This window comes from Sphaeramia orbicularis, chromosome 14, assembly GCF_902148855.1.
Source record: "Sphaeramia orbicularis chromosome 14, fSphaOr1.1, whole genome shotgun sequence".
Lineage (NCBI taxonomy): Eukaryota > Metazoa > Chordata > Actinopteri > Kurtiformes > Apogonidae > Sphaeramia > Sphaeramia orbicularis.
Window position 1 is genome coordinate 18,764,647 of NC_043970.1, and position 12,196 is coordinate 18,776,842.

The 12,196-nt window shown below is 35.9% G+C and overlaps 1 protein-coding gene across 1 annotated transcript in view; it reads left to right on the forward strand.

Moving 5' to 3' along the window:
• Nucleotides 1–12,196, forward strand: part of castor2 (cytosolic arginine sensor for mTORC1 subunit 2) — a 45,844-nt gene that overhangs the window by 10,775 nt on the left and 22,873 nt on the right. The window contains exons 2-3 of the mRNA XM_030154272.1: nucleotides 6,785–6,855; nucleotides 11,166–11,359. Of these exons, the coding sequence (XP_030010132.1) occupies nucleotides 6,785–6,855; nucleotides 11,166–11,359 (265 nt within the window). The remainder of the gene's footprint in view (nucleotides 1–6,784; nucleotides 6,856–11,165; nucleotides 11,360–12,196) is intronic.

Below are 12,196 nucleotides of genomic sequence, written 5' to 3' on the forward strand. Positions count from 1 at the left end.
TTGTATCTGTACAAAATACTTATAAGTGACAAATGTAGCCGAAAATGTGACAAAACAGTTTTGTGACTGACTGACAAAGTATCAGTTTCACAGGTGATGATAATCAAGGCTGTAATTAGCACAGTATTTTCATTTTCAACTGGTATGTTGATAAATTTCTTAATCTATTAATTTTTTGTGCATAAAATGTCAGAAAATGGCAAAAAAAAAAAAAAAAAAAAAACTGTCTTGAAAAGCCCAAGATGGTGCCCTTGTTTTGATTCACAGCCCAAAGATATTCACTTTAGTGTCATAGAAAAAGGAAAACAGTAAATTTAAGAACCTAAAATCAGGCAATGTGGGCTTATGAAACTATTCAAACCAAGTGAGGATCTAAATACTTCTCAGTGAATTTAATAGTTGACCACTAGTTCATTCAGTTATGAATCATTTCAGCTCTAGCGGTATTACACAGCTATTATTACCAGGTACAATTTCTGTTAAAGTTCAGAGAATAAGATTTAGGGGAGAAATGGAATTTGATAATCATGCAAATTGTATGTTTTCATTTGTGATAATCACACATAAATCGGCTCAGTCCATGTGAAATGTCCTGACTGATCAACTCCAACTTACATCATACTTTCTGAAAGTAATGGTAGTAGTCAGAATAAACACCACCCAAAAGTTCTACATTATATCTTCATTTGTTTTGGAGATATTGAGGCTTTGAAATGATGTTGATTTGACTGTAAAAATGAGTAGTACGGAAAAAGATGCTAGATTTCATACATTAGAACTTTTGAACTATCGGCGATTGATGCATGAACAGTCCCATTGTCCATGACACATATATAATTGAGAATCCATATAAAACAGTCCATAGTAAGGGGGGAGGGGGGTGTTTTAGCCAACATTTGGTGATAGAATGTTTTTGAATTTTACCTCCAACTATGGAAATCTTCAGAAGGTACATGTCAACTTTACAAAGACCCCCCAGGAATGACACTGAGAAACAGAGGAATTTCAGTAGTTGTCCTAATGTGCAGAATGTCTTTAACTCAGTGGTTCCCAACCTTTTTTGGCTCGTGACTCCATTTTAACATCACAAATTTCTGGTGACCCCAGACATTCAAAATGGAGACATTTTTCTCTTGGAGATGTCTTAGTGGGGCCAGGCTGGTGAAGAAATCTTTCCATTCTCTGTTTGGTCCGGTTTTGACTGTGTCCGGGCAGGTTGAAGCGTAGTAACTCATACGGTCACATGATCGGGTCAATCAAGATATGCCCTCTCATCCTGCATTTTATTTGAACTTGATTTTTATTAGGAAGAATGTGTGGTGTTTTAATTATAGTGAAATATATATTGAATCATTAAAAATATTTTTTATTAGGAATTTCTTTACATTTTTTTAATCGATCACCAGACATTTCAGGCGACCCCATATGAATTTCATGCGACCACACATGGGGTCCTGACCCCAAGGTTGAAAAACACTGCTTTAACTTCTGTAAAATAAAATCCACTGTTGCAAAACTTTCAGAGCAATTTTGCCACCATGTGTCACAGTGACGCAAAATCAGATCTTTCTGATTTTGGTATTTATTTCTCATGTTGCAGAGAAATCAGAGATTGTTAGTCAGGAACATTTTGTGAAATTTGGTGATATGAGATGTAAAGTAGTGGGAAAAGTTTTCTCATACCCTTAAAATTTTACACAATCTCAAATATTATCATTACATATTTGCTGTAAAATGTTTTTTTATGTTTCAAAAGGTGTGGCTCCATCAGACACAAACCAATGCAAATGATTCTTTTTAAAATTATTTTTAGCAAGAAAAATAACATCTAAATTTTGGACAGTCTCAACATGTCATGCCCTGGATGTGTTTCATTATTTGCTGAAACATCCAGTTTTGACCTCGATGGAACGGAGCATATGCAAAAGGCTGCATGTGGGTTTGGAGAATGGAACAATACTTGGCAGAGTTCAATAAGAGCAATTCTTAATGCAATATGTCATAAATTAGGACTGTGCAATATTGGAAAAAACTGACATTGCGATTTTTTTCCAACCCTGCGATAAATATTGCAATATGAAAAAATACTCAGGAGTATATAATAGCTGTGTGGTGCCGACGTACATTAGTTGTGTTTCCTCTCATTGTGGCAACAGGTGGAAGGCACTGTTGACACAGAACACGTGTTTCAATATCATCCTTTTTGTAGCTGAAATAATTCTACATAACTGATGTTGCTTTTCTTTTTGGCACCAAGTCTGAATTAACTGTGATTTTCTTTTGTTCATTGCTCATTTTTCAATATTGTTACCAGTGACTCACTCCAAACTGATTAGGAACAGTTGTGATTGGTGGATCACTGCGCGCAGTCTGTGTCAGGTACCCTTGAAATTAGATGAGAACACATTGAGTTAATTTGCCTCCTACATTGCAGGACCTGTGATGTGACTATTGTGCCCAAGTGCATCACAATGTTGATGCTCAAATGATATATTGTGCAGCACTATCACAAATGTGTGGAGTGTCCAGAAATGTTTTACCACCACCGTATATCTACATTTCCATTTTATAGTTGGTTTCATTCGAGAAATCAAATAACCCTTAAAAAAAGTTTTTTTGTTTTTTTTTATCTCCACCATAGGGGAGGATGAGAAGAGGGGTGACAGTTAGATTCCACTAGATATTACATACTGAACAGTGGAATGAAAACAGAACAGTGTTATTGGTTGAACAGATAGTAAGAGAATGTGCTCATAAAGGTGAGGTTCTCCATCTAATGCAATTTTTTTCAATACCAATACGGCCTGATCACAATCAAGGGTACCAGAAAGGATGCACATATAGATAAAAAATAGTAATGCTCTATCAAAAAATCAGACAGGCCATTTTATTTGTCTGATATTTCTCTCTTAAAGTTAAAGATATTTTTGTATAATGGTGTCTACTAAAAATTTCACAGGCTTGTACGCAACCCCTGTCAAATCAGAAATTATTCGGTGTGCGGACACTACAGGCTAATAGCCTCCATATTTAATGCCTACAAAGATATACAAATGTTTCAGCACTCAGGAGAATCATGCATTGTTTATTGCATAGATGTCGTGTCCAAAGCATGCGTGCTGAGAAATTCCACATATTGACAGAAACAATAAAATTAGACCCATATATTTTGAATATGGTGTACGGACACTACTTAGTGTACGGACTCTACAAGATTGGAATGGAAATCTGGTTTACCACATGGTTGCATCTCTGTTACAACTTTAACTAAGTCTTCCTGGTACAGGAGGAAATAAACATTTGTGAACAAATTATAACAATATATCTCTAAGGCATATACATGATATTATTGATGGAAGTATATTGGTGTACGGACACTACATGAATTTTGGTGAACGTGCCATTGAAAACATGCGGTTGGACGTAAACATCTGTTTGCCACATTGTTACCAAATTTTCTGCAGCCAGGGAGCATACCAAAATCTGTCTAGTTGTGCAAATTTAATCATAATAGTACTTAAATAACAGGTTCCCATTCTATTATTACGATTACAGGGCTGTAAAAGAAGGGTTTTCATAACAAAATGGTTGATTGTCTTAATACTGAAAATAAGAACTGATAATCAAACAGCTGTTCAACAAAAATGATCAATAAATGAAAAGCAATGTGATGTGTGTATCTTATAATAAAAAAGACACAGGAGTTGAGTAGTAATTATTTATTGTGTTACAAAACATTATGTACAATAATTTTGTTCTCTTATAACAATAAAATTGTGCACATGTTTTCACGCTCATTGGGTCACCATTTTATCAGTTTTTATCCGATTTTCTTCAAATTTGGAGGATTGCAAGATCTAGTAATAAGATGGCCAAAGAAAAATTTTGGGAATGGTTTTGGGGGTATCTTTTTGCAGTACTGATTAATAACTGATGCAAATATACTTGTACACTTTGTTTGATCAGGCCGAATAAAATATATCAGAACTGTCAGTATGACACATAGTGATAGATCAAATGTTTGCTTAGATACGTCACAATTTTTGCATAATTTTCTGTTTGCTTTTATTTGATCTGACTGATCATTTAGCTTGATGGTTTGAATGGTTTCCTCTGTAAAAACAGCTGAATGAAACAAACAGAAATGTCATATTTTTATCACTAGCCCCACACCATTCTGTATAATTTAAGGTCTGACACCACAGCCCCTCTGAGCACATTCTGCTTTTTTTAGTCCTTTAGTCCATGTGTTTTTTCTTATTGGTACCTGTAAATCAACATGTTTCTGTTACAGGTTTTGTCTGGAAGGTTGTTGTCTTATCAGTAATTGTAATTATTTTTAAATTAACCATCAGCTTAAGTATCCTGATTGAAATGGCATCGTGTCAGTTTGAAGATTTACGATATAAACTCATTTAAAGACTCGATGTGAAGTTCTTTGCATGTAAACAGATGGTGACAAATGCAGGTGCAGTATTCATTGCCCTCTCGTTGAAAGGTTCTACTGTTTGTCACTGAGATTTGTTTATGCGTCAGATCATAAAGTAGGTAATTTGGTCGAATTTGTGACTGCACGGTCACAATTAGAGGTGTATTTTCAAGCCAGTCACTGAAATGCAAACTGTTAATCTTTTCTTTCCTGGCAAAATCAGTCCAAGTGGCACTTTGACAGCTCATTTAATTCCAGGAGGAAATGCTGCCGGTTCTGTAGGGTGCATTGTTGAGAGCCTGTCTGTTATTTCCCTGCTGTTCTTCACACTTCTCGGCCAAATAAGTGCGAGTGTTCAGAAGCTGGCCTGTAAAGAATGTGATTATCGCAGTAGTGTTGAACATGGTGTTTTTCCAGAGCAGTGCCTTCTCTTGTGCCTCTAGCGTTGTCTTTTACATGTCGTCTAGCTCATTTTCAGCTATGTCTTTTATCTCCTTCGACATGGATGTTTAGTTTGTCCACTGTTTTTTATTGTTTAAGACTCAAAACAATTTACTAAAGACAGACTGATTTAAGGAAAGATAATGAATCCAAAGGAAAAAGGAGAATCACATTACCCGAGCTGGCATCAATACGCAGCAATATTGGTTTGGAAACTGTATTTAAATCAACGCTAAGCATGTAAAAGATGAATACTCACATACTCAAGCAGCTTCAAGACTGTCCATCTAAAACCTATCAAAGAAATAAACAAAACAGTTCACTATACGCTATAGAGTTTTCAGTATAAATTGACGAGTGAACGAGATGATCTACTGTAACTGATGGATGGACTTGTCCTTTTCTACTTTCTGAACCAAAAACTGACATTACATGTGAAACTTGTGTATGCTCCTGCCAGAATAGAAGCTGCTTCAGAGTCCATTAGTATGTTTATGACTTGACGACAAAAAAACTTTAATTTCGCCATATTTTGTGTCTGGCTCTTCTTCTTTCAGCTGATTCATTTGCTTCCTATTACAATTGTTTAACTTTTTGTTCTTTATTTATTTATTTATTTATTTATTTTTTACCCTGCCTTTATCCCACCTCCTTGTTGGTATTCCTGCAATTTAGTCTTCAGATTTTCATGTTTGCTGATTTAGCCTACATTTTTAATGATTTTCTTGCTTCTGGTTGTTGTCTTTTTCATGAATCTTCCAAAGAATTGTGCAGCTCATACTCTACTAAAATTTACATGTAAAATACATAGATTATAGTAAAGTTTCAAAGTTAGTCGTGAATTTAAGTCAGTTTATAGTGAGTATTTCAGTTGAGTCTATTCTGTTTAATTTAATCTGCAGGAGTTTGCGTCATGTCCTTTTCTGCCTCTGGTTGAATAAAGCCATGAATGAAAATATATCCTTTGCAAATTACAACTGTAGAGAACTTTTATTTTATGAGAAATTAAAAAATGCAGAATTTTATATTCATTGTAATGCTGTTGTTGACTGGCATGATGCAGGGAATTAATGGGAAATTATCCTGCACAAAATGAGGAAAAATAGGTTGTGGTAACATCAGACTTATTCCATGAGAGGGTAACTGCTACAGCTTTAGCATGATTGAGAATGATCGATTAGATGTAAATCAAGTGATTTCTCTCATTTATTCACATTTTACAGTCTTGCCATATGTTTAATGTGTACATTTTGTGATTTATTTGTCAGCATTGACGGGAAATATCTTTTGCCTTGTTTATCCACTTAACTCTGGTATTAACCATTATTTTAATATAAAAATAATCATCTACAGGAGAGATGGCTAATCTTTAATTTATGGTTGTGTTTTTATTGTTGTAATAATGAAGTCCTGCAGCTGTTTCTAGACTGTTCTCTACATGCTCCATTGAATTTGTGGGTCACGAAAGTGCTTCAGAACATTATGATATGATCTCCTAAACAGATCACACATTCCCCCAAATCTTGATATAGATTGTAATATATTATCCAGCTGTATATTTGTGTGTATCTTCCCCCATAGAGATTTTCCCTACAGCATATTGAGGGCTTAGCCACACTCGGCTTTATTGGTTATAAACCTCATATTCAATATTAAACGATAAAGAAGACATTCACAGACTTACTTGTGGTCTTATATTGGTCTTCTGCTTCCACGTTTTAATATAAACTGTCTCCTTTATTCTCCAAACAGACTTTTTGATGTGTGTGTTATGAATGCTTCAGGTCTTATTGTTCAGATGAATGGAGAAGATGTGGCTTCAGTCCAGGAGCAGAACTCACATCTTACCTGTTCATCATAAAAACACAGATCTGCTGTTTAACTCTCTGTTGTTTTTCTGCTTCTTCCATTCAGATGTAAATTCTTCAGTTTGACAGAGACTCCGGAGGACTACACCATTATCGTAGACGAGGAAGGCTTTAAAGGTAGGGCTTGACTTGTGGATCTTTAAAGTTACTGTGGCAACCATAGATTGAGCAGCAGGAAAAGATCACATTGTGTAATCTTTGATTGTCTGCAGCACCACGTAGCCTCAGCCGCCAGTGTTTGAGCACACTTTGTCATTATGGATGTGAGGCCAAGCGCCGTTTTGTGGTTGGCTGAGTGAGTGAATTCATGTCATTACACACCCTTTTCCAGGGTGACCCTCCTCGGTTTCCCTGGAGACGACAGGCTATTTGTTGCATAACTCATGCAGGTATTTTCTCCCGGTTCCTGGCTCCACAAGTGCTAATGTCTGGAGGTAGTAGAGTGAAGCAAACTACTGAAATAAAGCACACAAGTCACGTGAAACAGTCTGGGACATGTGCTAATTGACTAAAAGTTTAATATCTCATTATGAATACAGTGTGATATGTACATGGTTAGTCCTATTAATTCATGAGTTAATGTGTCTTTAGTTTATTTGTCCCAAACTTTGAAGTGGAAAAAAAAAGAACTAAAAAAAAAAACAATAAAAGCAAGAAATCAATTACATATGCACCCATCAATGGTCATTAATCACAGAAAAAGTAGCAAAATACAATACATTTAACACCAATGTACATATGTATCAACTCATAAAACACAGTTTGAGAAGGAACGAAAAAAGCAAAGGCTTATCTAGTCCTCCCCCTTCCTTATTACTTTCAGTGACAGATTCTTTACCAAATAAATTTCCTTCATCGGCTATCACATTAAAATATATAACAATAACTAGTCATAGCACCTTTGTATTGGTTGGACCACCATTGCACAGCCATTCTACCAAGAAATAAAAGAACCTAAAAAACAACTACCAAGAAGAATGATGACCTGGGCCAATGGGAACTTACACAGACGTTAAAGGTGACTGGTAAATACAGCTGATTAAGACTAATGATGGACTTACAATAATGTGATGATGAAGAAGGTTGTTTTTACTATACATTTTAGATGTTTAGGGCTGGTTACCAAGCATAAACACTTTAATGGCACAGATACTTTTGAGTATTAATAAATGCTTTCTAGCCACATTTTAGTTTGCATTTTAAAGTGTAAGTCATTGTAAATAAGTCTATTTTTTATGCAGAGGATATGGAACATAATGTGTGAGATATTAAGTGGCAGTTCTGACACAAATTTAATATATTGACATCTTCCCCTGTACTTCGACTTCTAAAATCTCTACATATGCAAATATTATTAATTTTTAAACTTTAATTACTGGAATTTTTTCAGCATATCAAAAGCTTGCATTCCATCTTTGTACACTGATGGCCTCAGGTTCCCACATCACACCTGTAAAAGCTGCAGAATAGATCCTGACTGACTCCAATTATTTGTTTTACATCACAAATCCTCCTGTTGTTTCCATTTATAAATTGAGATTATTCATGATCACAAAGAAAATATTCTACCATCACTAGTGAAATGTAAGAAAACATTTACATTTTTAAACTCTGCACAGTAAAGCTCAAAGATTATAGTAGAAAAATGTGTCAGAAAATTGAATCTGAAGTCCCTGTGTAACATACACACACACACACACACACACACACACACATACATATAGACATATGTCGAGGCCCAAAAGGGAATCTGTCCCGATTCAGAATCGGGCCGGAATGGAATTCCATTCTGGGCTGGCCAAAAATGGAATTCCATTTTGGGCCGGCCCGATTCTGAAGCGGGCCAGCCCAGAATGGAATTCTATTCTAGGCCGGCCTAGAATGGAATCTCTGTAGGATTCCATTCTGGGCCGGCCCAAAATGGAATCCTAACTCAACCTGGCCCAGAATGGCCCAATTCAGAATCAGGCCGGCCCAGATTGGAATTCTATTCTGGGCTGGCCTAGAATAGAATCCTGCTGCTATAATGTTATTTTTATACCATGTTTAATGCAAATGATCCATAATTCCATAATTTGTCAAATATACATATATTTGAGTATATTTAAGAGAACACAAAAACCTTTGATGAAGCCATCAAAGACTGTAGGTGTGAATATTCAAAGAAAAGGTGTTAAAAGGATAGAGGTGAGAAACTTTGTCTGAGATTTCCCTCATCCAAACCAGCAGAGACCAGACTAAATACAAGTGTACCACCTCTACCTCCAAGTGCCAGTGCCGTGGGAGCTGTATTTCGAATAAATGCCGCTGCAAGAAAGCTGTACTCAAATGTTCTACCAAGTGCCACATGAACAACCAGGGATGCCAGAACGAGTTCTAAGACTTCAGTGCAAGTTTGATTGCATATTCAACAATGTGACATTTTTGGTCTATTAGTGCTGATTTACATTTTCAGTCTTACATACCTTGGGTAACTATTGTCAATTTCAGTCGATTTCACTGTACCATATATTGGTGGGGACTACCATTAGGTTCTATTTGTAAATAAAGTGTATTATAGTTTACAATTAAAATGTTGTTTGTTTAATTTTTTTTTCACATATTTGCAAATTCCATGTATTGATTTTTGTAATAATTTAGATCATTTGCATTAAACATGGTATAAAAATAACATTATAGCAGCAGGATTCCATTCTAGGCCAGCCCAGAATAGAATTCCAATCTGGGCCGGACTGATTCTGAATTGGGCCATTCTGGGCCAGGTTGAGTTAGGATTCCATTCTGGGCCGGCCCAGAACTAATCCAAACTAAAATTTCAATCTGTCCTAGTAGGATTACGAATCCTACTGGATTTCAATCTCTACTGTGACACACACATATTTATATATATATATATATATATATATATATATATATATATATATATATATATATATATATATATATATATATATATAAATAAAATCTGGACAGACTGGATGTAAACTTTACCAGTACTGAAGTTTACCGACATTCTTATTCCGCCATCACAGTGGATTAAGGGCAGACCTCATATCTAGGGATGGGAATCAAGAACCGCTTCTCAAAAAGAACAGGTTTCCAGTAGCTTGATTCCTTGGAATCGTTTGCCTGCCTGCTTAACGATTCTGCTTATTGATTCTGCTTTTGTTGTACATGCGTGATGACATCACATGCACGCTCCATTGTTTTGGTTTAGAATGTAGCCAACATGGCATTGAGGCAGAAACGCTCCAAAGTATGGCTGTATTTCACATGAAAAGATGACACCAGGGCCACTTGTAACACTTGCGAAGCATCCATTTCTTCATTTGTCCACACAGCATGCAATTCATTTGCAGGAATATCATGTATTTGATATGCTACTTAGTGATGCTTGTGAATCTAGCATTAGAGCAAACACCAGGGCATTATCCGGTCCAAGCTGGGTTCTGGTGGGGGCAACAAACGTCCTGCCCCCCTCAAATAAAAGTTTCCGAAGGTAGGGGAAAGGAAATTGAGGTGCACAGCAGTGGGAGAGACAGAGGAATTCGTAAAGCGTCTTAAGTTTTGGTTTCGCTGTACGATGCCCCAACCCCCCCCACACACACACCTGGAACCGGGCTGGGCCCAGCGTCATTTGTTATTATTATTTGTACATACTGTATATGATATGTTTTCTGTGCAGAGATGGAAATATAAAAAACAGTTAATGCAAACACACCCGTTTGTACTCTATTATTCCCTCACCCAGTGAGAATCAATAAAGAATTGGATCGATAAGCAAAATCGATAATGGAATCAGAATCATTAAGTTCTTATTGATTCCTGTCCCTATTCATATGTCACATATTTAAACATATGTCAGATAGATTCTTAATACCAAAATGCTGCAGACGTAAATATCCTGAATGTACAATCAGACAGGGCTGAGTAACATGTCTAGACTGGAATTTAGTCGGACGGGCTCTGAAGGCTTTTCTAATACTCAGAGACAGATGCTTCATCTGACTCTAACACAACAGCTTGGATGATGTGGAAAATGTTTTATTTCCTGTAACTTTTAGTAATAAAAAGGCATCACCAGCAAAATGCAATGCTTCAGAGCAAAAAGTAGCAGTGTAAAATGATGAAAACAAGAAACAACACCATCTAAACAAAAAAACAGGAACTTTGATTACACATAGCTTCCAGTCTCTTCTATTTAAGTGAAGCTACTTTTGGAAAATATATGTGCATTTTCCAGGGAAACGGCCTTTTTTAACAGTATAAAAAATGGCTAAAACAGGCTAAATGTTAAATGCTGCTTCCCTTGGTGATCCTTTCAGCTATTAAACTCACTTTACATCAGCCTCTCATGGGCTGTTGCTTAATTTTGTAGAAATCTGCTGGAAGGCCCTTCCTGACATGACTCTTCTTTTTATTTCCAGAGCTGCCTGAGTCAGAGCACATCAGTGTTGCCGACGCCACATGGTTGGCCCTGAACGTGGTGTCAGGGGGCGGCAACGCCTCCAACTCGCAACCCATCGGAGTCACCAAGATCGCTAAATCAGTCATTGCTCCCTTGGCTGACCATAACATCTCTGTTTTCATGCTGTCGACGTATCAGACCGACTTCATTCTGGTGAGTGAGAGTCAGTACAGAAACAGAGTCACACGAGTGAAAACAGAACATTATCATACTGGGGAGGTGCTGGGGGTAATATTGAATATTTTGGATCTTTAAGATAATATCTAGCAGTACAAGTGCGATAATAGTGCAAAAGGAAGGAGCAGGAATGGACTAGAAAAAAATATCAGTCTGAGCTGGATTTTGGATGATTTTAGGTTAAACCAAATTGTGCTATATTTCCAGAATCTCATATCCTGATTTCACAGTTCACTGCATGTCGCGATACGGCTACATATCATGATATATTAAGTTTTCTGGAAATTCAGTGAATGAACAGTTTATACAAAATGTCATAACATTTTTAAAAAATATACGTGAGAATTAAGAAGTCATCACTCCTTTTTGTTTTTCTTTTACTAGTTATATAACAACAACAAATTTCTGTATAAAATTCAAAAATGTAAATGGAAAACAATAGCATTGTTATGCATTTTACTATGACAATGAGTGAATAAAAATGAGGGGCTGTGACTTTCAGATTTACTTCCAAATGAGCAGTTTATACAGTCTGGGTGATAAAACAATAATGCCATGATGTTATATTGTCATATATATAATTCCAGTATAGTTCTCATGTAATATTTTGATAATTTTCCTTGGAGATCAGCAGCTATAATTAACAAAATGTTATGTCATATCCTGGTAATGGCGTCTCATTTTTGTATTTGGTGTTTGTTTTGACTATATTGTTACAAAAAAAAAATAAAATGTGTGTATATGTATATATGTATGTATATATATATATATATATATATATATATATATATATATATATATATATATATATAT